We start from the raw sequence: 27,540 nt of genomic DNA, 5'->3' as shown, positions 1-27,540 counted from the left end.
TAAGAGCTTCAACTTGAACGTCTAGTTTGGGCTTTGTGGTTGCATATGAATATATAAAATCTGACTCCCACAATAAACGTGAAAGCTATTGCTTCGGCGCTTCGGGCACTGTGAAGCGGCCGCAACTCCCGTTACAGCATCACCAGCAGTAGAAATACAGTCCATCCCGCTTGTAACAAACACACCTGAAAACGGAAATCAGTTCGTTATATCCGTTTTTCCCTATATCTGAACATAAAACCATCATCATCACCAGCCTATCTACGTCCACTGCAGGGCAAAGGCCTCTCTCATTATTCTCCAATTATCCCGATAATGTGCTAACTGCGATCAATTTATCCCAGCAAACTTCTTGATCTCATCTGCCGACCTAACTTTCTGCCGCACCCTGCCACGCTTGCCTTCTCTAGGGATCCACTCTGTTACCCTTAATGACCAGCGGTTATCTTGCCTTCGCATTACACGCCCTGCCCAAGTCCATTTCTTCTTCTTAATTTCTGCTAATATGTCCTTAACACGCGTTTGTTCCCTGACCCACTGTGCTCTCTTCTTGTCCCTTAATGTTACACCCATCATCTTCCGTTCCATTGCTCGCTGAGGCGTCCTCAATTTAAGTTGAACCCTCTCAGTGAGCCTCCAACATAAAATATGTGTATACAAATGGTAACGGAAAACGATGGTTTGTTCTTTATAGCCGGGATTTTGTTAATCCGGGTTTGCTCAAACTGGGCTATACAGTAGTATATGTAGTAGCAGTAGTAGTTGTAGTAGTAGTAGTCGTAGTAGTTGTAGTAAGAGTAGTAGTAGTAGTAGTAGTGGTAGTATTATAGTAGTAGTAGTAATAGTAGGAGTGGTGCTGGTGGTAGTAATAAATAAGCATTTATTGACATCAGGTAAAGGGTATTGGGTGTGTGTCCAGCCTCCATGGTCCAGGAGGCCGCGAGCCCGCGCTGCTTCGAAGGCTCTAATCACAAGGGCTTTCTGTCTCTCCTGCGATGACAGGGTCACTGCGGTCTCCCCTTGCGCAAGGGTGGGGTTTGGGGGAGGATGTGGGTTTTGTGGGCAAGAGAAGACCAAGCGGTAGGTATCGTGTGAGGTTACAGTGCCAGCATAGGGGTTCGAAGAGGGAGGGAGACATGTGGGTGAGGATGGTGTGATTGTAATGGGTGTCCGTTTGGAGCCTGCGCCAGATGTATGCCTCGTAAGTGGATAGGGAGGGGTGAGTAATTTCGAAATTGAATGAAACAATTCGCCCCTTACCCCCTAGGATTCGAGATGGCGTTTTTTTAGCACCATGTGGAACAGCGGCACTCTCCTCGAGAGCCAAAACACAAGGTTGGTCACCAGCCTGCACGAAGATGAAGCGTTTCGTCCTCGCACCAAAGAGGACGCCCCTCTCCTCGAAAATAATAAAAATGGATGGCCGTTTCGCAAGCTAAGGGGATAATGATTTTCCTATGTTTCGTAATTACTCGCGAATTATTTGCCGGGCAGCGGATGTTCAGAATAAACAAAAAATAGTCACACTTCAGCTCCATGAAACAATTTAGCACTGAAAATTGGTATGTATGGATAGAATGGATATTTAAGGTGCCCCTAATAGCTGTGCAACACCCTATAGAGGGGAACCTACAATTAAGTCGACGGTGGTTAATATCGCAATTTGTGTTAACCGAACAGAACGCATCTTAATCCCACAGCGACCACTGATGTGCCCAAAGTAGGCTTACCTGCGCATATTAGAGGTTTTTGGGTTGTACCCCGGCCAGCAATGTGTGTCGCGAAAAAACGTTCGTTTGATATATATATATATATATATAGTCGTGAAGTAGAGTCCTTAGTTGCTGCAGGAATACGCACAAAGTAGAAGTACGCTCTTCGGAGACTTTATTTCCAACGTTTCGACCTGAGACAGGTCTTCCTCAGGAATATATATATATATATATATATATATATATATATATATATATATATATATATATATATATATATATATATATATATATATATATATATATATATATATATATATATATATATATATATATATATATATATATATATATATACACACACATTCGAACTGATCGCACATTAAACTGCGACTTTTGTAAGCTAAAAATGACTTTGTGCGGGAATTACGCATATCATCAATTTACCTGGTATTGAAGCTGTTCAGATGGAAACATGGCGCAGCTTGCACTTCTGGTGCAAGCCTGGAGGAACAGCAGAGCTGGTGGCCGCTCCTCTCCCTTCGTCGGAGACCCGGCTGTTGCACCTCACATGGATTTCCGAACTTGCCGCTGAACATTCTCCATGACTGGTAGGCGCGGATCGTTTTGTCCTCAGCCTGTCACATCTGAGAATGTATAAATCGGGATTATAAATTTGCAGTATTAAAAAACGCCGTTTTGTGCGTAGTTCTTCATTATTTATGCACGAAAATACGTATTTATGAAATCTTTGGGAAAATCACGCGAAACAGCCTCAGCTTTTCATTCGGAACAGACAGAAAGCCCTGAAAAACTGAACTCCTAGACAGAAAAAAAGCCTCGAAAGCTGCTTCACTCTGGTTATGTTCAGAGTCGACCACCGGGAAAACATGATCCTAGATATAAAACCCACCTGTGTACTACCAAGTCGAATCGGCATAATTGGTTTTTCTTACCAGCGATTAGGGTACCTACCCTACAGCATTGACCAATCGAGAGCATGGATAGAAAAGAGGAGGGTTGGTGTCAAGCACTTGCATATGCAATTGCGTTTTCTTTAGCGGCATCCTTTTGTCTGTCTTTGGAATTTGTTGCGGCGGCAGTAGAAGTAATTTGCTGTTCCACTCAAACATGCAGTTTTTTTTTGTTCTCCTCATCAGGTACGGGAGAGGTGTGTTTTCTGTCCCCACATCTCATATAAACATCACCCGACACTAGTGACGCTAAAACAGCACAAGTGCATCGATACTGGGAATGCCACCTCGGATATAAACAGCACTCCCTCACCAGAACATGGACCTGACCCACCCCGGTGTAGTATTTTGCCGAAGCCTCCCTTAACGGAGACCCTCCGAACCCATCGAAGAAACTATCTCAATTACAGCTTATGGTTAGCTCATATGTCCCAGCCCTTCCCTCAAGATACTTGGTTTCACCATTCCGCCGAACACATAAAATGATCAAACCATATCCAAGACTACAAAAGCTTTTAGCGAAGTCAGTCACCTTGGCATCTCAACCAATCGAACCCCATATACAAAACCCCCTCCTCTTCTTTCGGCTCAGTACATTTGTACCCGCCCTCTGTAAAAAAACATGCACCCTACTTTACACTCCGGTTGTAACCCCGCTCGTAGACAAGCCCAAAAACGTACATACAGTACAAATCCCAATGTCCCCTGAATGGATGCCAGCCCTTTCTCCGACCCTTTCCCCCACAGTAACTACAGCAGGATATTTTTACCCGAGCATCACTCAAGACCATATCTACCTGGGCTACGAAAGAACTTGCGCTGCCTATTCTAATATTCGAACTCCCACAACGATCGTAATACCCGATTGTCAATCTGGCAGTCGTGATTCCTAGTCCGTACAATTTCCCCTACTACCTGGAAGCTTTTTAGACAACAGGCCCCACAATAAGATTGATCTTGTGTGGACCCCGGAACATTTATCACTAAGGGTCAACAACTTTGCCCATCAGCATCAGCTAGCCTCCTCCTTTTTCTTTCAACGCCTCTGAGGAAACACAGTTTCATTTGCGTGGTCACCTTCCGGGATGTCGCGAAAGCTACCGTTCCTAAACACCCGTCCCCTCCGCCTCATCCCCAAAAGAAAATAAGTCATGCTCAGGAGACTTCAAACCATTACCTTCCCTCACCCATCTTGGCTACATCCCATGTAGCTCATTACCCCATTCAGAGCCGTTCCCCATGTTCCAAGCATCCTCTTTCACATGATCCTGGAATTGGCCTTTAACCCAACCTTTCCACCTTTTCTGCCTTTTCTCTTGTCATTCTGTGGGAATACCTTGAGACCAGTGCCGACTTAGACGCCCAGCAATTCTTGGTTGCCCGGGGTAAGACACAGTCGTCACATGACTCTTGCAAGGAGGAACCACTTCCACGTCATCAGCCTAAAAACAAGAGTTTTCAAACGACATGCTGCGTATATTTGGAAGAGTAGCGGTTTGACGTCGTGTCGCTCACGTTATTACCTATGTGTGACCAACCAACAGTGTGAACAAATGTGAGTACAAAATCCCAATGCGGTGCCGAATAGTAAACAATTAGTAATGAAAGTGAAAAGAGTTGCGGTTTGTACCTAAGCAATTTCTAGCAGCTGGGCCGAATCATAATTTTTCAGTTGCTTTGGGTGCCTTCTGCACTGCAACAGTGCTTCGAAAACTATGGATGATATGTGTATTCTTTGTAGGATATATTTACTGTCCCGCATAAATGTCTACTTGTAGGCGTCCCTTTCCCGATATTTTAGATCAATGACCAGCTGCCACTGCGAGATCGAGGAACCATGAACAAGCTAAAAACTTTATTTTTATCGAGAACCAGTTGGGCTTGTTGGTACAGTCGGCCAAATCTTTAACTGGCGTGCGCGAGCGGTGACTTTTATGTGCGTCAGCGCCATGTGACGGAGCCAAGTTGCAAACTGTTTAAGGCTAAGCGCATGCCCAGAAAGCCGCACTCAGTTGTGCCCATCGTCTGCTAGGCTGTTCCTTTCTTAGCGCGTCACCCCTTATGAGCGCACTGCAAACGATCCAGGCAGCGTGATAAAGCGAATGGGTTTGCTCTTATTTTATTTTCCCAAGATCAATGTTGCAGCAATCAATCGAGTAAATTTCAAGATACGCCGAACACGCTCCCTCATGAGATAAGCTGAAGAATAGGGTTTACTCATTTTTTACTTTGTGGCGTAAACGCTTTCTCGTGTGTATTAAGGGCAGTTATCAGTCGTATGCGCGCTTGATATCTTCAACGTGCTGAAGCCCGTGCTGAAGCTATAAAGATGGCATCTACAGAAAAAAAACCGAAAGAAGAAATAAGTAACCCATGTTCTTCGGCTTATCTCATGATTGGTCGTGTTCGGCGTATCTTGAAATTTACTCGATTGATTGCTGCAACGTTCATCTTGGGAAAATAAAATAAGAGCAAACCCATTCGCTTTACCACGCTGCCTGGATCGTTCACAGTGCGCTCATAAGGGGTGACGCGCTAAGGAAGGAACAGCCTAGCAGACGATGGGCCCAACTGAGCGCGGCTTTCTGGGCATGCGCTTAGCCTCAAACAGCTTGCAACTTGGCTCCGTCATATGGCGCTGACGCACAGAAAAGTCGCCGCTCGCGCACGCCAGTTAAAGATTTGGCCGACTGTACATAGTTAAAATGGTTGCAGCGCAGAAACGACGGCGGACGAGTTCCTTACTCGTCCTTACTCGTCCGTCGTCGTTTCTGCGCTGCAACCATTTTAATTATTTTTATCGTTCGCGACTTAAAAATAGGCCAACACAGCATCCTAGCGTACATGGCATGATAACATGCTTAACCTAATCCCTCACGTCATACGCTTCTGTGCTTATTTAGCATTTCCAGCAACGTATTAGGCTGCTGTAAAGCGCCCGGTCATTTTGAGCGGGTTCTCTTTGCTGCGTTAGCGAAGCTTCTGTATTATCAATACCTGAACTCCCCAAAATCTATGTTGACCTTGAAATTTCACTGTCAATTTCCAAATTTCCAACCCGCGCAGTATTTCATAACAGTTAATGAGAATTTTATCGTTTCTAGAACGTGACAAATTTATTCTTTGCAAGTTAAATTATTAGGATGCTAAGAGAACATAATTATATTTTACCACTTGAAGGTGTTGAACATGGTCAAATACGCCGTAGTGGAACGACAGTAGCAAGATAAACGGCCTATGGTTCTGCAAAGATTCCTTGAGAAAGAGCGATACGCGGCGTTGTAATTGAGTGGGCCCTACCCTGCATAATGGCCATGGCTTACAGCACGCACAGTGAACAAAGGGCAGGAAAAAGGCCGGCGTTCACTACTCGTTACACCTTCCGCAGAGTGCAGCGACTGGCGCGCGCCGACGTCAAGAACATCCGGTGGCATTGAGCCGGCTTGGTTTTTTGCTAGAATCCCCGACAATCACAAATGGGATATTGCGGATCCGTTGGATTGTAATATATCAGCCGCGCAAATGGCCGGCGCGGGGGAAACTTGGCTTCGGAAGCTGGGTTTTCCTGAGTGCTCGCTCATTACTAGCTGGCATTGTGCACTTAATGCCGTTCTTCCTGACCTGTTGATGTTTGGCCGCAAATGGGATGTTTTCTATCGAGCGTTGAACAGATCTACGTCGACGGAGTCTTCTGATGCCAGCGACGGTGGAATAAAAAATAAAATAATACGTGAGTCACTCGTGAGTCACTCTTTTCCAGTTATAGTGTCTTTATCCACTTGCCAGCCTTCTTTTTTGGAGAAGATGAGGTATCGTTCGACCAGCTTTTACCTGGACGACCAGCAACTACTCGTCTTAAGGGCATAGACAGCCATGTCGTCCCTTGGGCTCCTGAAGTGTGGAACCTCATCTACTTCTTTGCTTTCTTTGCTATATAAATAGTTTTTCTACGACCACAACTGAAATTTTGGCCAAGAGGTAGGCGTAGTACTCGAAAGTTTCCGGTGGCATAACGTTTTGGTGGTTCGGGTGATTGTATTTCAATAGAACGAAAGCACACTCTGTTTTGTCCCTTCTACAGTTGCAGCTGTTAGGGCCGCGATTGTCCAATTCGTGATGGAAAGAATAGGTAATGTTAGCAAAAAGGGTACCCAAAAATCACGCAAGAATCGAGTGAGAGTGAGTGAGTGAGTGAGTGAGTGAGTGAGTGAGTGAGTGAGTGAGTGAGTGAGTGAGTGAGTGAGTGAGTGAGTGAGTGAGTGAGTGAGTGAGTGAGTGAGTGAGTGAGTGAGTGAGTGAGTGAGTGAGTGAGGGAGTCAGTCAGTCAGTCAGCCAGTCAGTCAGTCAGTCAGTCAGTCAGTCAGTCAGTCAGTCAGTCAGTCAGTCAGTCAGTCAGTCAGTTAGCAAGCAAGTAAGTTAAGTAAGCAAGTAAGCAAGTAAGCAAGTAAGTAAGTAAGCAAGCAAGCAAGCAAGCAAGCAAGCAAGTAAGCAAGTATGTAAGGAAGTAAGCAAGCAAGCAAGTAAGTAAATAAGTAAGCCAGTAAGTAAATAAGTAAAGTCGATGGCCATGTATGGTCAGCAAACAGTTATTCTGTAAAGTTTACAATTTCACTGGAAAGTAATTACGAACTAAATAGTAAACTCGGCGTAATGGTAGAACCGTCTACACGGTAATTGTCGTATAATTTGTTTCCGTCTACTTTTGATAATGCAACAGTTAGAGCCGTTTTCTCTCTCATACTCCCTCCGTAGATGGCCATGCTTCGGAAAGCCTGGTTACAAAGACCAAGCTCACACCAATCCGCTTAAAGTGGGCCGCACATCAAAACACAAATGAACTGCTATGAAGATATTTTTAAGGGGCAATACAAGGTTTGTTATATTTTCCCTGAAGGCCCTAGGATCTTGGTGTTAGTTTTTATGATTTTTTTTTCTATACTGGGAACCGGTTTTCGCGCTGCGGAAGAACTTGTTCCACAGAGAGCCTGACACGATACGTCGTCAAGGCCAGCCCTAGAACAGCTGCACCGTTAATAATTAATTAATTAATTAATTAATTAATTAAATTTCTGCGAATAAAGACATTCAGCCAATATTTGCAATCGATATTCTCCTCTCCTTTTGCAAAGTTTGGCACCTCCGCTGAGAGGTAGCTGCTGGGATATTTAAAAACGCTACCTAGACACGAACTTTTTGGCCTGTCTGTCTGTCTGTCTGTCTGTCTGTCTGTCTGTCTGTCTGTCTGTCTGTCTGTCTGTCTGTCTGTTTGTCTGTCTGTCTGTCTGTCTGTCTGTCTCTCAGTCGCTCGATTAATCCGCCAAGCCACAGTGGAAAAACTTTCCCCGCGAAATATATACAGTAGAATCTCGATAAACAGAAATCGCTTAAACGGAATTGCCGCTTAAACCGAACAGTAGCCTGTAAGTTGGTTGGTTTTGTATTCAGATAAGGTAAAGATACTTCCGGTAATCGGAACTAAATTTTCGGCTTCACCGTGTAAACGGAACTAGAATTGGAACTTCTTGTGATACCCATTGGTATGAGAACCACATTTTTACGGTTCCGGCTGTTTCGTTTTTGTTTTTCTTTTTCTTCCTCCGTGTTTTTTTTAGCCTCGCTGGGCTCGTAAGCCTCGTCTTGTAAGTGGTTAGACGTGTTAGAGCAACGAATGAAACATCGCAGTTCTTGTTCCAGTCGTTCGGTCTCGATTCAAGACGCCGAGGTTACAGGGCTCAGCTCCTGCCGCCAGGTTCGTGCCATCGTGGTGCTATTCGCGCTTCATTACCGCGTTGCCGTCTTCTAAATTCGGTGGCTCGTAAGCACTGGCGAAGTTGAGGCCTCTAGCCTCCGTGAAGATGCAGTTGCAAGGACTCAAACAAAAATAATTGATGCATTTTGTAATGCACAGTGACTCATTGTTGCCAAATCAACTTTGTGAATGCTGTGCCTATGCCTCTTGTAGTTTTCTTGCTTTCTGAAAAACATTCACGTGCATTCACCTTCTAGTGCTTAGTGTTCCATGAAATGTCATTACGACTGCGTAGCCACATAAATTTGCACCTTTGCACATCTCTCTCAATAAACGGAACTCCTGTTAAACGGAAGTAATTTTTTCGGTCCCTTGAAGTTCCGTTTATCGAGAGTCTACTGTATAGGCAGGACCGTTGCAAACAGCTAAAACTGCTGGCCTGAGTCAAGCTTGCCCAAATTATCTAGCGCATAGAAAACTTCAGGTATATTAAGAGCAAAAACGTCAAAATGTAAGTACATAACCTAGAATAACCGCGTTCTTTTAATTAAAAATACACGTTCGATTGGTTTCGATAGCAACTCAAAAAAGAACAAGGCATTAAAAAGAGCGCGAACGGTCAAGATTAAAGCAAGCACAAAGAGAACAGAGCTCAAGCGCGTGCTATTCCCAGCAGAACAGGAAATAAAAGATGAAGAAAAAGCCGCACTGTCCCCACAGATGGCGCGAGCAGTGCGAAGGCGGGAAAAGGGCACTGAACAAATTTCGTCCGTTGAACTCGTCATGAGAGGAGCGAAAGGATGGGGGATGAGCGCCAGAGGGGCGAGTGGAGAGCGGGGATGGAGTCGACCGGGAAGGGCGGTAGAAGACTATCGTTTTTCAGTGATATTTGCAGTGAATGAAGCTACGCGGCAATTTTTTTTTTTTTCAGAATCATTATCGCAACCTTCGCCTCACTTTGCCTCAACCTCACCCTCAACTAACCAAGGAGGAAGCAGTCATTTGGCGTCGATTACAAACAAACACATATTACAACGCACCCATCCTCCACGCTATCTCCCCTACCCAATACACCCTCACCTGCCAATTCTGCCCCTCTCTTAATACTACCTACCACATGGTGTGGGCCTGTCAAAACACTCCATCGCTTACCCCCAATCCCAGACCTTCCCCGGAGCAGAGGGAGGGCGTGCTGACCAGCTCCCGTCACGCTGACCAAATCTTTCTTGTCACTCGTGCCAGGGCTGCAGCCAAGGCCCAAGGGTACCTAGACTGAGGTGACCACCGAGTGACGGCTCAACCACCACCGTCTGCTCTATTAAATGTTTCTTCTCTCTCTCTCTCTCTCAGAATCTGCTATCTTGCATCACAAATCATTGACAGATTGCGAGATGGTGTCACTGCAGTGGGTTGCGGGGGATTGGATTTTCACAGCGTTTCATTTCATTTTAAGCTACGACAAAGTACATTCCGTTACAAGCATAGACTTTAGGTGGTTTCCGACTTTTCCCAACCTTGGGCGTTGAGAGCTGCGGACGAGCTATGTATGTTTGGGATGTTATGGGCCAGATCGCAGGTTAATTCGAAGTAGGTACTTAAAAACAAGCTTTCTGCACCGTTTCAAGAACTGCAGAAAGAGTAAAATATGCTTCAGTATTCTACAATGGCACGCAACCGATCCCCGAAGAGTCACTTCCGCGCGGTAAAGAGCAATACTTATAGCAACGGAAAGTTTTTACCCAACATGAGCTGTATTGAAGCGAAGAAATAAACGCCGTATTTGTGGTAACCTTAATTTCATTCGCAATGAAAACAACGAGCCCGCAAATTTATAGCGCGTTTTTCCCGCCCCCCTCACGTTTCCGTTTGTTTGTTTTCGCCCAGAGCACGAGCGCAGCGCAGGACGCGTGCATGGGATGAAATTAGAAGGAAGCGCAGCCCAGTTTTCCTGTATACGGCCCGCTTTTACGCAGCTTGATTGCTAACCACGAACGAGTCTCGTCACAGCGCGTGTCTGTGGCGCGTTTTAACCTTGACTTGACCCATTTAATCGGCGCAGCGAAGCGACCACACGTGCGTCCAGTCAAGGCTCCGTCTGTGAATCACAGCAGAGAAGCTGGCGCCTTCCTCCAAGGCGGCCGTGCCCGCGCACAAACCTGCTACGCGCGACATTTGCGACCGCCTGGCGTCAACTGTTTGCTGCAAACGTGATGAACGGTGGCTTACCACGGCTCCTGGGAGGGAAGACCTTATCGGTGCCACCTTGGAGCTGCTTAGTGGTAGGGGCGAGGCCAATAAGGTCTTTCAAGTGGCTTGTTTTGCTGCTTGTTCCTTTTTTGTTCTTTCCTTGAATGCTGCTTTAACCCTACTATGCAAAGTATACGCTCCAACCTTTTGGTTGCCTTAACCCCCCCGTCCATTTGGATTTTCTCACTGTAAAAAGCGTTTGAGTGCCTCCGAGCACCCCTCAGAATAAAATGGCATACAAACAAATACGCGTACGTGCTCCGCGGCAGATACCACGGGTCCAGAATCGTAAATGTCCTGCAGCATTATAGGCGAGTACTCTTTATGGGTGAAGCTCGTGGACGGCAAGAGGTTAATAGGAACAGTAAACAGCTATTATAAGGCCTAACACCGCTACACAGCGCAAACAGTACCAATATAACCATTGAACCGCAGTTAGGTAATTTAAATGCTGGCGAGTTAGTTTTTCTGTGAAGGCCCGTGAAAACGTGTTTTCAGGGTTTTTCCGGATTTTTCTCTGTTCACTTGGTTGTTTTAAGTCCGACAGTCTTTCCGTGCTTATGGCACGTCAGAGAGGTAATATCGCCTCTCTTGACTGGCTTCTTTGTAGCAATATAAGCACCTTCCACTCGATTTAAACACAAGAACAAAACAGATACCAAGCAAAGGTATCTGCTGCCGCGCTCAGAATCCGGATTGCACTTTGTGGTGGCAGCAACTATACATTTCGCAGCGTTTATGAGCCCTGCTGCCGAGCACCTTTACGCATTATATATCATGCTCTTATACACTCCCGCTTGAATTACTGTTCATTAGTGTGGTCAACCGCAACCAAAGCAAGTTTAGATCTCCTACAGGCACTTCAAAATCGACCTTTGCGTGCAATAGGAAATATTCAACTCATTGAGGACATTACTCCGTACTACACCGAATATAGAACTCTTGACGTCAGGAAAGCACAGACGTATAAATTGTTCATTGAAATATATCGACAATACAGCTCGGACAGCCTGTTTCTACTTAAATACCAAATGAAAGAAAGCCCGTATGAGTTGCGAAAAACCTTATTAACGAATCAAAGATCCAGAACGAACTATGGTGACCAAAAACTGTCTCACAAAATACCTGATGTGTTGAACGAACATCCGGCGATATTGGAAGTCTTAATTTCAGGAACGACGCCGTCACAACACAAGAAATTTATTAAACAGCTGCTCTTTTCTATTAGATAGATATCAAAGTACCAAGCGAAATAATATTTTGTAACACCACGCGCTGCTCACGATCTTTTGTATTTGTGTTCTGTTTTTGCATTTTACGCTGTTTATCTTGTACGCCATAATTATAAACAGCTTGGTACAAAATTTGAAACCCCGTCCAGTTGTATCAGTGTGGGCTCTCCTTTTCCTTGTAAATTTTTCTTGTACTTTTTATTGCTTTGTCGTACCGTCTGCTGCTGAGGGTGGCATGGCTTCCGTCAGGCAACTGGTTTGCCTTTAGCCGTGTCCCCCAAGGAAATGTTTTGCAATATTGTCTTGAATAAACTTGTAAATGAAATGTAAATGCAAATGAAAACGTATTGACACAACCTTCATTGATAAGATGAGTTTATTTACAGCGATGAGGGGCAGGAACAGTAAGCCGGGAAGCAGCCGGGAAGCAGCCGGTCCACAATCAACACCTCAACCTCCTCCCCAACCATGCGATTGGCCAATCTCTCTCCTCTCTGAGCCCTTCTTTGTTAACTATTCCACACCTCGATATTTCACAGTTTAGTGGAATCCTGGCGGTCACAGGGTATAATTGAACAAATAATGACCACATGTGGCCTACGGTCGGGATGGACGCAACCGGTTAGACTTCAGAGGCGTCCGATGTATCTCGGCGAGGGATAATTAAGAGTATGAGCCTAAAGCCTGATTTGTTTTTCAGGAGGTTGGGAGAGGAAAATATCGTTTGTCTTTAAGTAATTTGGCTGTTTAGACAACCTTTTGAGAGATTGACGGTGAAGTAATTGGGCAAGTCATGGATTCAATATTTTACAGGCTATCTTTGAATTGCGTGTTTATATATAAGTGCTTTTCAAGTGACCCACGGTACACCGCCGGCCGGCAGCGGGAAAAAAATCTCGAATAAACTATTCCTCTAATTGATGTTACAATAATTTTGTTGCCCAATGCGACTGCTAGTGCTAATATGCTGGTTGAAAGATTGTGAGATGTTTGAACTAAGGACACAGTGGAGATGCCCCTCCTTTTGTAGCGTGAGCTACACTGGCCGAGTTTGAGCAGTTTCGCGTGACTCCTGGAGAGCCGTGCTGCGCATGCGCGAGGAGCAGTGACGTCACACGGCGCACAGAGCGTTGCTCGCTGCCCGGCGTCTCTCACACACCCCACGCACCCAGCGTCTTCGCCGACCTCCGTTCCGCACGTGGCGGCGTGGTCCACTTGATGATCATGCGAGGGTTGGCCGGGTGTGCAACCGATGGCTCGTGCGTCGCAGCAACACCGGCGTGCGCCTGTGGAACTAGCTTAGCTCTGGGGCGATTGGTTACGCTGCGCCGGAGCCGCTTGATAAATATTCATGTGTCACATAATGCGTAGACCATGTGTGTGTCATTGAAGCAGCAGTAAGCATGATAATCAAGCTAATCCTAGACTACCATGAATGCTAATAGCCAGCTGAACCTTAGCTGACGCTACGTATATCCTGGCATAGCCTAGCTAAGCCACTGCTAATTTTTTTCGTCCTTGAAGAATGAAATCGGAAGTCAGTAATAACGCGGCGAATACTGTCGCAAATTCCGTGAGGCTCACAGGCACTTGTATGCCACGTATGTGGTATAATTCACGCACTAGAATGAACCCCTGCAGGAGGGCATAGAATCAACGGGGAACTTGGGTGTGTGGGTCGAAAGCCATGGTAAGAAAGCTAAGTAGGACGGTCCACCAAAGCCAAATTTGGGCACCCAAGTGCTTGTTCCATACAGATTGCCCCTCCTTGGGTCCTCGTGCAGTCCCGCTTTTGCGAAAAGAACTTATACGTGATGTACAGAAGGAAAACAATGTTACGGTACCAACAATACTGGCACGACAGACAACGATGCAAGCAACCGTCTACCAGTGCTGAACACACGCACAGAACTCCCCTTCGCTCCCACAGACATACACGCACACGCTCTCTCTCTCTTCTGTTGACACCAATAATTTATTGGTTCCTCTTTCTAGGCCAATAATAATGGGAAGGCCTGAATGCCCCATTAAGTCAACATGTGATGTCCAGCGTCGACGTGACCTGAAGCTGGTCCGGAAAATGGCCGACAGCGTGAACAGAATAAAAGCATAGTAAAGATAACAGTTCCCGGTATTCGATGCCGGGCCCAGAATGCGGGTGAAACACGCATCCCAGCACCATCACCGAGCCTTGGCTTCGTCCAACAAAAGGTGGACCTAGTAAATGCGTTCTCGCTTTCACTTGGAAATTCGCGAATTTATGCCTACACACGTAATATGGACACACCAAATACGGAGGTAGGCAAGCCCGTTTGCTCTAGAGCGTATATGTAGGGGTATCCATTGCGATCGTTCATGCTAAGACCACCACCGAAAGTTGGGCTGGTTGATACATCAGAAGTTCAAAAGCGCGCCAGGAACGAAGGACGCACAGAAAGGACGGAAACAAATACACAAAAACCACCATCAGCGACCACCACCGCAACCGTTACGACGCAAAGACTACACGCCAGACATACATCGTTCGCGGGACGAACGCGTTGTCCCAACAGAATGGAACAGAGTAACGACAGAACTTTTTTACTTCAAGCTTACACATCCTCTATGCCTAATGATATACCATTGGGCATAGAGGATGTGGAAGCTTGAAATAAAATGCAATGCTTTTATTTTTTTTATACTTTTAGTGTGCATATTTTTACCATTTCTTTGTCGTTGGTTTTTAAAACCTGTGTGGTTTTTCCGCGTATGCAAATGGGGGCGCGGAATACATGTTGTGAACGCGAGTTTTCGAAACACTTTCAGACAAGAATCTTTAGTGGTATATGTTTTTTTAAGTTAATTTCAACCAATTCTGCTTGAACAGCGGCCCCACAGCGGCCTGGCATCTTTCATTTATATCCTTTCTGTTGAGAGTAACCATAAAACTAGAAGCATTGTTGTTTCCAGTGAAACCAAGCGACTTGCCATTCCGCTCACTTTTGGAATAACATTAGAGGTTAACTAGGATTTACTGGTGTGCTCAAAGAGGGGTCTGAAATGTTGCATGAGCGTCTATCAGAAATTCGGTCTCTACACTCTTAATCTGGTTCCACGTAAGATCCACTTAGTAACTGGAACTTTTTTGCAAAAAAGTTCCAGTTATATATTTGGAACCGTGTTCCACATATCCTGAAAATTAAGTGGAACAGTGCACCACATATTTTTGCAACTAAATTATGTGGATCGGTGTTCCAAATAAAAGTATGCGGATCACTGTTCCAAATAAAAGGGTAGTTTAAGTTACTGGAACATTGATCCATGTAAAATGATTATGGAATTTATCCGGTGCGCCGTTCCAGGTACCTTCAGGCCAGCTGTTTATATAAAACGGTGTTCCTATAGACATTGGGAAGCTGTCTATGGGACTCCACTTTTTCGATATTTCTGCTTTCCTGTCGGTATACACTGAGGTCATATGCAAGGCTGGCGGATGCATTGGTATCAGCAGGAAACCGCAAGCACCATTTTAACACAGCCTTGATATATGACCCGCAGTGATACCAACAATTGGAAAGCAGAAACCACCGCAGCAGTGTGGTCCCTGACAGTTCCCAACAGTTGCCTATCGGAGCACAGTTCTATATAAAAGTTGGTCTGAGGCACCTAGAGCGGCACACAGTCTTTGGCTTCACCCGCAGAATCCTGTTCTGGGTTTCAGCTGCATGTAAAAGAAACAATATACTTGCATTAAAATACGCACGAAACCAACTAATATGGCTCATACACTGCTTTTCAACATACTATACAACTTTATTGGGTGTTAGTATGATACATATCAGATTTGAATAGCTGTCTATTTTAAATTGCACAGAAAATGACCAACGTACAAGGAATAAATACCATAACGATAACACTAGGCTCCAAGTGGCATTTTCACATATTCCCCTTTACTAAAAACATGGTTAATAAAGACGGTGTTAGGGGCAACTGCTTCACAAATAAATAGACGTGTGCGTCTACCGCGGCACTGACACAGACATACAACAGTGAGCATCAAATATGCTGTCTTATCAGATAAACCAAGGTAATTCAAAGGCGGAATGACTCATTGCGCTTGCCATACTATGTTTACGCAAAACTGTTTGGGAAAATGCAGTTTGCTATTAAATTTTAGGGAAAGGCCTAAAAACAAGCCATACACGGTTGTATTATCACAAACCTACAACAGTGCAGTGCAAGAGTTTAGGAAAACAACGCTCGAGCCAAGATTAACGATAAAACATTTTGACACGAGCGGTACCATGTCGGAGTATGCCACCATTAAAACATGATTATTAAAGATAGTAGTTTCCTGACACCAGATGTAAGTGTAACATCAAGCTATTTGTAGGCAAAATATACTTTATGAGCGTCCTGAAAAGGCCTGACTTAAGGCACGTTACTTGCCCAAACAATTTGTAGTTGTTTAAAATAATTCATCCCAAGAAATCTCACAAAAGCCAGCGTGAATCTTATATAATTTTGCAAACCAGGTAGCTGGAAGAATGTTACACATATTAAAATTTAACAAGCAGACTAATTATATACGTCATCAATTCAAGCGGGAACAAGTCAGACATCCTTAAGAAGCAAACAAGCCAGCGTTGAATCATACAGGTGACCAGTTTTACAAAGCAGACTTGAAAGCATTTTTTCCAGCCTCAACATTTTACCTTAGGTGAAATTCACAGTTGCGTGCTATAAAAACCCTCCCGTCTTGCTATCAGTGCAATTGTGACCAAAGCCCTGCTTCTGCCAAGCAAGAAATGCAGCTTTGTTCAAAGAAGAAAACTTGTTCAAGCCAAATACGCACATTTTCAATTCTTCTAGGTCATGGGTGTCAGCTCACATCCGGTACTAAAATTTATCAATGAAGGCGGAAGCCATCTGCGTAAATAATTACTGTCACTTTTGCATCAGCAGCAGCACTGCCACGAAAAAAAAATCTCATGAGCTACACTTGAATAATAAGGACGTTACAATGCGGTGCCAAGAACTACATTAACACCCACTATAGATTCAAAGGCAGCCTGCGCATTGCGCCAATGATGAAAAATAAGGCACGACTTCAGTTTTCAGTTGACATGAAACTTGCATGTGCCAGTAACTAAACCTCTTCATCTGATTTCACCCCCTTCATGCCTTTAATCTGACCTCATTCATGCCTTTCAAGAGATACTTTAACCTCTACCAATAATTTAAAATCCCAAGTAGAGCGGAACACTTCAAGTATTTCAACAGAGACTCCAACTTAAATAACACCAGGGCACTGTCAAATTTCTCATGCTTTCCAAGAACTCGCTGCAAAAGACCTAAGAACTCTCCAAAGGCACACAACCATATGAAAATGATGACACGATGAAAAAGATGACGTATGCGGCGAAGAGGATGACCACATCCTGAAGTGACAATGCAGGCGGCGAATCCGTGATGTGTTTCTTGCGGGCAATATTGATGCTGCCAGTCCCTTCTCTCAGAATAACCGGGCCTCGAGAAGACTTACTGCTCACCTCATGTACCTTCAAGGAAACAAGAAAATTTTGTTACATGGTTGCTTTAAATGAGTGAGTTGCTTAGCCCCTTTCATAACACAGTAATTGATTTAAAATCAGTGATTTCTTGGGTTTTTTTCTGGGAGTGCTGCTAAAGGTGAAAGTGCGCTAAACAATATCACCAGAGACAATCAATGAAATTGCCCTGATTCTGGAAAGTATCCAACTTTGCTGCCTCGGTATCCTGAATATAAGGTTTTTTTATCCTTGAGAGGTTTCGTTTATTAATCACATAATAATTACTATAATCACCTTTCGGCATTGTATTTTACACACCTTCTCTCTGCAAAAAATGTTCTCTGTACTGTATAATGTGCTCCCTAGAATGCTGTAGTGAGGCTGGCTTATTATAACTTACAGCTAAACGATGTTTCTACCCCAAAGAAATAAATGGCCAGTCATAGGAAATCATAAATATCGCACTGTGGCAGAAATGTTTTGCGGAATTAGTTCCACCTAAAATATTTCCCTCTCGATATGTATTACCTCCATGGTTCGTAGTGGTATGAGGCAGAAGTTGAGCTGACTAATGCTGAACTAGGCTGTTGCACAATTTTCTTATAAATCGCAACTATAGCACATTTTCTTGCAGACGTCACTTTCTGTGCTCTAAACAATTCCCTTAAAAAAAATTACCCCTTATTTAACCATCTGTCAAAATCCAATGCAAGCATTACTCATGCTACGCCTGTATTTGGGAGTATTATTGGTGCTACGGACGTATTAAAAGCGGGAAATTTAAATCGTCAGTTGCAACCGTATTGTTGTAGCAGCAACCACGTTGGGCGTGTCCGTGGTGCTGGCAAATCACAGCAACAACTCTCAAGGTGTAAAATCTAAATATTTACAAAACTAAAATAGAAAATAGTGGTTTTTTTGGCCACTGTTGGAGCATCCGTAATAGGCGGAATGTGAACACAATGGCCAATATTGGCGCTCACAATAACTTCTTAACAGTGAGATTTTATTAGGAAGAACAGACCCAGAAATTGAGTCTCGCAAAAACAAAATGCCAGCTTACCCAACCAAAATTAAGACCCGTGTGTTTCTGCCAGGGCCGTCTCAAAGTGCCCTTCCAGGAAAGTTTCGCTAACGTGTTCCGAAAAGCTCCTACTGTCACCTTAAGCCACAGGCCAAGCTGTCACTGAAAAGGAGTTTCAAACCATTAGTTATAAAGAAACTACCTAAAAACGCGCCATGAAAGACCCAAAAATGGCAGTGCGTACTTACTTGTAGAATGCAATGATTTCATCCAGTGCAAGAGCTTTAATGTGTTGCCTTCTGATGATACACTTCCAAGAAGGGGTCCAAATACAATTAAAATGGTCATATGCATTCCTTTTGTTTTAGGTCTATCTTCGCCCTATTGCCTAGAAAATAAATAGTACAAAAATATCAGAGAATAACTTTATGCCTTGCTTTACCCAGGGAGCACGAGAAAATATTGAACAATGTCTGATTCGTTCTACGAAAGTAGAATGTCTTTTTTACAGCGAAAGCCCTGGTAATTTTTTCTTGGTAAACAATTTGAGATATGAAAATATTGGAACATACTTTGAGCTCACCTGTCCTTGGTCTGTGCGAACTGGTGAATATCTGCACAATATGCACGACTCAAAAAGTACTCTTTTGTGGCTTATGAGCTCCATAGGGCATTCATAATCCGCCCCACTCTCCCCGACGACCCTTCAGCATGCCAAAGATGTCTTCAGCCAGTGAATGCCACAGCCATGACTTCGCAGGAGCATGTAAAGAAAGGAAATAATTTGTTTTCATTTTTTTTTTTGCAGAGGAACAAAAACAGTTGTCGCAACCTATCAGTGGAGGGCCAAATGTCTCCACAGTCAGCCATATACTCTTTCTGAACAGGTCATAGAGTATGAATACAGAATGTAGCAATCTGCTTTTGCAGTATAATTTTTACGTTCAAAGGAGAGCAGAAATGGATTAATGTTTGGTGCACATCATGATGCAACAACTTTGCACCCGAGCGTTTTGAAAATTATTCCAACTCTCGAGCTGCCACTGACATTGATAGCATAAAATGGCAGGAATGGATTATTTTTACACTTACTTTGTGACGTTAAAACTTCTAATAGTCCACACGTGAGTTTTATGGTAATTATTCTGAGGTATCCGGTTACCACTGACATTGACAGCATAGAAACGGCACCACACTTTCTGCATGTTTCCACCTGCCTTCCCCTCCACAAAAGGAACGTTTTGTTACTACGCTACTGCTCAGACAACCACTTTCCCTTGCATTTCACTACACGTCAGGGAGCCAACTAACGTTGACTAGTGTAAATAGACCATCTGAATTCATCGAAGGCATTGGATGAAACAAGGAAACACTACACACACAGCACCGATAAACGTAAGCAGTGCTGCCGCCAACGCCTTGAACGCACATCAACATTAGGCGGAATAGCGTGATTAGCACAGTAAATTTATGGCTCTCAGAAGACCAACACAACGCAATTAACACGGAAGTTTGAAATTACCGATAAGTCTAAAGACAGGCGCTCCGACAAACATGTTGTGCAGTGTGTGCGCGTGAGACAATAGCGTGCGACTAACCCGAGAAGATTCAGTACCGCTGACAGGGTTGACAGGTACAGCAACCGTCAATATACAACTAAGCAACACCACACCATAAGGGGACATGCAGACTCGAGAAATGCGCGCACCAGCCACTTTCTAAATAGCACTAGCTAACGTGCGCAGTCAGAGCGGCACGTTTATCGGACGCAGTGATGAACAAGTCAAAAAACAACAACCGTTACCAGAACATAAATAAGCAGTACTGACCTTTTTTGCGCCTCCCGGCAAAACTTCACTTCGTCGAACAGTAAATACAGCCCGAGGACATGAAGAAATCCGCAGTTTCACGCCGCAACCAAACTGGTAACCGTTCCCGCCAGTCTGACCGACAGTTCATTTAGTACATCAGGCGCATAACGCGAGCAATCGAGAAAACCGCTATAGAAGGCCACTGGTGGCGCTGCATGCGGACGAACAAAAACTAGCTCGCGTAAGCGTTGAGACATAGGGGCGCTGCTGTCGTTAAAAGTGTTCACACAGTCCCATCTTTCTTTCATCGTCGTTGTACCCGTTGCCGTCCCACTATACCATGCATCAACGCAAGCGGCGCTGCCTTGTATTCTTTCCTCCATGCTGTCAACGCATGCGCGCGGCATGCCGCACCGAAGTGGCGGTCGTTTCGTAATCGTTTCGGCCAACATATTCTTCCTCCGTGCCTTTGGCGATGCACGCCGTGGCCAGTGACCAGTCCGCGGAAGAGATCACAAGCTTGGCACCCTTGATCGCTTATATTTGCTTCGGAAAATGGGAGTAGGCCTCTAAGCGGACGTCTACGTGGCTTTGAGGCTGGAACAAAGAGCTCAGATATTAGCCAATTTAACACGTTAGTTGGGCTAAAGTTGTTTCTCTCCGCGGGCCGTGAGTGCGTGCGGTATGTGTGCATAAACTTCGATGACAGCTTTATTTCGCTCTTTGCAGTGAAAACAAAACGACGCTTCTTTATTGACTGCGTTCTCTTGACAAGTCTTTCCAATACCAATAATATATACTGCGACGCTCTTTGATACCCACGTTATAGAAAACTATTTCCGCATAGGGAATCCAGTGTGATTACTCGCTAATTAGCGAGTAATAATACATCTGCCCGTTTTCCAGCAGTTTTTCTTCATGAACACCAATAGTGCAGGAAAAGAGCAACGGGGAGACCAGGAGTAGAAGGCAGGTCATTCGGTGAACTTGAATTACTACGGCAAGTAACAACATTAGGATAACACTGCGAATTTTCGCGATACTGCAATGCATAATTTGAAATAAGAACGCCATTTCTGTGTAAAAATATAGAGAATGTAAGGCAGATGCCGCGGGGTAGATTTAGTTCTCCGGGTTTTGTGTCATTCTCCTCCTGCAAAGAGGCTTTCGTTTTTGCTTGCGAAAATTACTAGCCGGGACGAGACAAAATACAAAAACTAACTTCTAAGCATATAAGTGCATGCGTAGCATGATGTGTGTGGTGTAAAATGTGACGCAGTCGGTTACCATTATGCATGTACCCCATCACAACATAAGTAACGTGGACTAAGTACCATTGAGCGCGTACTACAACCACAGCGAGATGATGACTGCGTGTTGAACAAAAACTGCCGTTTCTGCGAAGCTTTGTAAACCAAATGCATAAAATGTAATGGCCTCAACAAGTATTTCGTAATGAAGATGTTCACAAAAGCACCACGAATTCTTCAGCGCTTTAGCAGCTATGGCTTTGCCCGAACGGCATATGGGGAAAGGGAAGACGTTTAGTCCTTCTCAGATTGAAGTCACTGGTGATTTTGTACTTGGCGCCTGAAATTAGAAAAATACGATGTTCACGAAAGCAGTTTGGGTGCCGCAGAACACCTGGAAATGGGTTCCTGCAATTTCTTCTTTTGCCTAAGATATCCCCCCTCGACATTTTTAATGCTTTGTACGGCGCGGACAAAAAAGTGGGATTTCGTTTTCTGTCAAAGGACATCACTAAAACTACAGCTTAGCCGTATTATGAAAGTTAACTGCTGCAAGGCAGTTTCATAGATGTCGGCGAAGTTCATTAAATTTTATGTGCGGTGTGCGCGTGTATAATAAACGCGCACGTGCATCTTGGGTCAATAAGCACCTAATATATATGCGGTTCATTGTTCCAGTTGATGCATGAAAGAGTGCATACTTCACTGCCGTGCACGAGTTATGTGGAACAAGACACGAGCAAAAAATATACAAACGCACTCTCCCCAACCGTTTACTGGGACATAAGTGGAACAGTAACCGGAACCGCCGACATCGCATGACCCCATTTCTTCGGTTCCAGATAAAAACCACGAACATAAAGAAAACAAGCTGACGGTTCCAGATAAGATCCACCTATATGCCTCGTTCCAGTTATTCTTTCGTTCGGATCCACATAAAATATATGGATCACCCTTTTTAACTGGAACTTATATGGAACCAGATTAAGAGTGTATGGCAGGGAATCGATCCTACGTCATTGTTCGTAACAGCGCAACGCCCTACCCTCTTCACGACATGGCAGCGGGTTTTAGCTAAAAGCGTATCTCGCTGCTTTACCTCTACGAACAATTTACACAGGCATTTTCAGACATTAACGTGTTGACTACTGATACTCAACAGAACAAAATCCCACGCATTCGGGCTTATCGCGTTGAAAAGTTGTGTCCATTTTTATTCACTCTTCTCGCGTCAAAAAATAAAAAATAAAATAAGGAGTAGCACTTCCGTCTTCTCTCCGGACGTTGATGACATTATACTAAATACTTCGAAGGAGTTCTTCATCTTGTCCTTTAATACGTGTTAGAGAGGCATTTTGAACATTTCTAAATACAAACACACAACTGGTATTGTGTCATGGCTTCGAAGATGGCGTGTGATAACGAACCGATCAACCGCTATCCCAGGTCTTTATCAATGAGCTCAAAAGAGACGATTTCAGGCAGTGGCAACGCCTAAATAACACGAAGTGATCGCAGAAAAAGAAATCTGCCGCCAGGACACGCCTCCAAATAATACACCCCTCCGTCTAACGAAGACAACGATTGAACACGAAGCTACACTGTCACACTGAGGTGGATTCCTGGTCACGCTGGAATCCCAGGCAATGAGGTTGTGCATAACCTCGCCCGCGAACTTCTGCACCGGGAGCCTGGGATTCCCTGGCCTTATCCACCGACGTGGGACACTACTCTCCACTACAAACAAGAAATAAAGCTTCACTACAAGAACATCAGAGAAACTCTTCGTACACTTCCTGTTCCAGACAAATCTCTAACAACCACGCAACTACGCATTCTTCGACGCGTACAGTTAAATACCATCCTTACACCTGCTCGTTCCTTCCTCTATCGTATCCGACACTCACCAGCATGTCCCAATTGTCCCGAACCATACGCTAATTTAGAACACTGCATTTTCGCCTGCCCCATTGCAATTCAATCCCCACATTTTCCCCACCCACCTCCTTCAACGTGGCGGACTTGGCTAGCCTCGGACCATCTCTCGGACCAGTTGGCGTTGGTGAACCTGGCCCGGGACATTCTCGACGCTTAATGTTGCGTTTGAATAAAGTTTTTTCCTCCTCCTCCTCCTTCCCCTGAGGAATTCCTTCGTTGTCTTCTGAGTTTGGACTTTGACTCGTAGGTGGTTTACGCTTTGACCCGCTGAGCTTTGATTTTGACTAGCACGCAGTTGGGGCTTTTAATTGCAGCAGCTTTCACTTTGACCCTTGGCCATTTAGTCTCGCAGAAAGAAAGCTTCGCGTTCAACCATCGTCGTCTTTAGACGGATGGGTGCATGTGTTCTCCCGGCCACTTTTGCATGTCCATGCACCCCTCTTGAAATCCGAGCTGCTTCGACCGTGCCGGAGTGGCGCAATCGTATAGACTTCGGATTCACAACGCGAGGGACCCAGGTTCAATTTCGACCGCGGAAAGCGTTTTTTCTTTCACTACACCCACGATCATCATCATCGTCAGAGAAAGTTGGATTTCCTGCATGCATTTTGGACACGACACACGCCACCAGTGAGACATAGAAAGCTTCGCTTAAAAAACGAAGTTACCGCATCTCCATCGTATAGTGCTATATCGATGAGGCACCTTCGATTGCTTTCTTCCTCACGGCAATATGAAAATGAACATAATTCGAGGTTGTTTAGCGACTCAGAAAAAAAGGCTTGCTTAACATGTGTGCCCCCCAAAGAGTACCCACCTAAGTAAGACTTTGGTTGTTGGTAAATTCTTGCTGCGATTTATTATTCAGTATATCTTTTATCCGCTGTACTTCATCGTGATGAACTGACGCCTGCAATGCACTGCGAAAATACAAAAGATGAGGCTTTAGTAATAAATTAGCTGTTTTATTTCCACTTCGTTGGAGTATATTTACAAAGAGCAGAGCTTTTTGTAGTTGTCAGAATGCCGTTTCTTTCGATGGAGAGGTGAGTTCATTGTGGTGACGACTGAAAGGCAGGTCCTTGGTCAGGTTCAAGAAGTGTGGTTTTGGCAGTTTTGGTTGCTTCCTGCGAAAAAGAGAGTGCAAAATAGTGTTGTTAGCTTCGTCAAAGGTGGAAAGTACGTATCTGGGTGAGGAAAGGCAACAAAAACTGGCAGGCGAACAACCAGACCATATTAGCAATCGCACTGCGTAAAAGCAGCTCTTTCGTGTGTGTACGTGGTATTTAAGAAATGATGATACGCGATGTCTTGCGTTATCTGGTCGCTTGAATCAGGACAAAGTGCGAAGTTTATCACCGTAACCAAAACCAGAAGCTAGTGAAGAAAAAAGCAGGGAAGCCCAGCACGTGTCAGAATGTTAGTTTTGTTAGCGGTCAAAAGTATGTTTCTGCCTCTCACTCCAGTGCAGTTTGTTTGCACGAAGCGCCCTTTTACCTGGTGAATATGGGGTCACCTACCATTTCCAGCCTAGCAGAGCTATCATCACTGAGCGAGAACTGTTAGCTGATTTCCATCTCTACTAGTCGCTGCAATAAACAGCCTCCGATGTGCATCTAAGCTTGTATTTGAAAATAATCAGTGTGCAGACACAAACACAACAGTACGCGAACTCCCGACTTCTCTCAGCCACGAGTAAGGCTACTCGAACAATTGATACTAATGGGTAGAATAGCAAGGATATCTGTCAAGGATTCACCCAGTTTCCCTTGTGCGCATCGAACATGTAAACTGTCATAGTGGCCCGCTCGGGCATTGCTCATTTGGTAATAACAATCGGGGTTCCATAACAACTAGCAAGTCTTTGGTCTCCAAAACTCGTCATGTCCACGCGATATGATGAAGGTAGTCACGACAACTTACAGGAGCGCTGCTTATCTCCGCTTAGCCGTGGTATCCAGCTCCGAACTGCTGTCCGTGCTGGTTGAAAGCGCCACCAGCACCACGGTTGAAGCCTCCAGCGAAGCCCGCGCCTCCGGAGCCGTAACGGTTGAAGGAGGTCTGGTCGAAGCCCTGGTTGGTGCGGTAACCGTCGCGGTTCCTGAAGCCTTGCACGTTGTTGAAACGGTTGGCGCTGTCGAATCCTCCGCTGCCCTGCTGGAAGCCAGACTGGCCACGGTTGAAGCCGTACTGGTTGCCGCCCGCCGACTGGCCGTAGCCGCCGCCGAAGCCGATGCGGCCTTCTACGTCTTCCTTCTTCTCTTCGGCGGCCTTCTCCTCAGCGTAGGCCAAAGCAGCCACAGCCACAAGAGCAGCGAGTACGAACTGCATGGTGCAAAAGAAAACAAAGGCGTTAGACACGAGTCCTGTTTTCCGTTATGCATCTTTGGCGCTGAGCTTTGAAGAGAAGCTAGCCGTTAAATGATGTGCGTTGCCACAGCGCGTTATCAATTCAGGACTGTATAACTATGCCAAAATTAAGTTTTCTCGCAATATCAGAGAATCTGCACCGTGTGCTAGGGCGTGGATGTGCGATTATATCAAACTGTAGCCTTATGAAAAGTTTTCTCGCGTAAAATTTTTGTTGTGGTCTAGTGGGAGGCTTTGCAGGGAATAATTCTCAGCGAGGCTCTGAGAAGAACTCGAGGCAAGGCTTTCCCTTCGCTTCTAGAGTTACATGCTTCTTCTGAAGCAATTACCTAATATCGTAGATTACAAATTACGCATAAAAGAATAATCACAGCTTTTAATAAAGGCGGATCAATGCGTTTGTATACATCTAAGCGGATTGGTCTGTTCCACCGAACAATTTGAACCCGAGCAATAGTAACTTCAAACCAAATTTTGAGAAGCTCATAGTTTGGTAAGCGAGCGTACGAAATATTAAGAAATATTAGGCAGCTATTGTTTTCACAGTGCCAGTGTCTCCAGCAACATTATTTAACCTCAAATTTTGGAAAGCCGCCTTGGTCAGCGCTTAAACCACACATTCATCCTGATTAATCTAACTCCGTTGATTCTCATCCTCACAAACCCATTTGAGTACCCAGAAAGCTCGCGAATCTCAGCCCAACTTCGGCGTCGAGATTTCTCTCGCTTTCTAACCAATTCGTTTTTCGGCAGGAAAGATAAATGAACTCCACACGAACTGAACTCACCAGCTTGCGTGCCATCTTAACTGGAGGGAACAGCGGGCGACTGTGTCTGTCTTGGGAGGCTGTGAGGGCAAGGTTGATTCTCTGGGCACTCAGGGGCAACTTTTATAGTACCGAAAACGTTGACCCATTGGCTGGGGTTTTCCTGCTCGAAGCCGGCAGAAGCTTTTGTTTTTATTCTGCGCCTCTGCCTTTGGCGTCATCCCTCTCGCCCTCGTCTCCGGCCGCTCGCTCGGCTTCTTCGGCCACTGCTCGTAACTGGAGGGCCGCTTGCGTCGACCGGAGGACACATCCACCGGAACCCGCCAGAGGAAGGGGGGTGGTGAAGGAGGGGCGCCTGTGTGTCTCTCTTCGGGGGACTGGCAGCGGCGATCCGCGTGGAAAACGCCAGAAAACAGGAAAAATAGAGAGAGGGGGAGGGGGGCTCGGCGGCACTTCACCTCCGCCGACAGAGGAGAAAACCGGTGACGATCGGAGCACAGTGCGAGGAGGAGGGAACAGGCAGGATGTAGAGGAGGACGGCTGTGAGAAGGTAAGACGCTCTGTGGAATGTATTGCGCCCGTGAGGTGTTTTCCTCTCGTATCGGATTTCTCCCTGGGTTCGGTTCGCCCGTAGAGCGCACGTGCCTTCGCTGGTGCGTCGTTGCTGCGGCTTAACCCCTGCTTGCTTGGAAGCAACCGGGGCCGGCGGGATATACCTAGAAATGCGCACGCCCTCGGGGTCACGACAGCGGCGAGGGAGAGAAACGCCGGCCGGACCCCAAGCAGGGCGCCCGAGTTGTGCAGTTGTTCCCTGAAGTGAAACGCCGGGTGGCAATAAGCAGGTGTCTTCGGAAAGTGGGCATTCGAGAAACACGGTGGTAAACGGAACGCAGAAGTTTCTGAGGAGCCCGCAGCTGGTAGCTGCTAGCGCAACG

General features: G+C 45.2%; 1 protein-coding gene and 1 long non-coding RNA gene across 2 annotated transcripts; both read right to left on the bottom strand.

Moving 5' to 3' along the window:
* Positions 1–14,990: 14,990 nt before the first annotated feature.
* LOC144179053 (uncharacterized) lies at positions 14,991–19,426 on the bottom strand. The gene is made up of 3 exons (XR_013324137.1): positions 18,718–19,426; positions 18,509–18,631; positions 14,991–17,454 (listed from the first exon to the last, which is right to left on the bottom strand). It is a non-coding gene; the product is annotated as an uncharacterized LOC144179053 (long non-coding RNA).
* A 4,986-nt stretch (positions 19,427–24,412) lies between these two features.
* LOC144179046 (uncharacterized) lies at positions 24,413–26,780 on the bottom strand. The gene is made up of 3 exons (XM_077707228.1): positions 26,627–26,780; positions 25,392–25,793; positions 24,413–24,595 (listed from the first exon to the last, which is right to left on the bottom strand). The coding sequence occupies exons 1-2, from the start codon at positions 26,639–26,641 to the stop codon at positions 25,413–25,415; spliced, it is 396 nt and encodes a 131-aa protein (XP_077563354.1). The 5' UTR covers positions 26,642–26,780; the 3' UTR covers positions 24,413–24,595; positions 25,392–25,412.
* Positions 26,781–27,540: the final 760 nt, after the last annotated feature.

This window comes from Haemaphysalis longicornis, unplaced genomic scaffold (genome assembly GCF_048455015.1).
Source record: "Haemaphysalis longicornis isolate Haplotype H1 unplaced genomic scaffold, Haemaphysalis longicornis Haplotype H1 scaffold_1, whole genome shotgun sequence".
NCBI classification, from domain to species: Eukaryota; Metazoa; Arthropoda; class Arachnida; order Ixodida; family Ixodidae; genus Haemaphysalis; species Haemaphysalis longicornis.
This window is presented reverse-complemented; position numbering and strand designations above follow the sequence as displayed.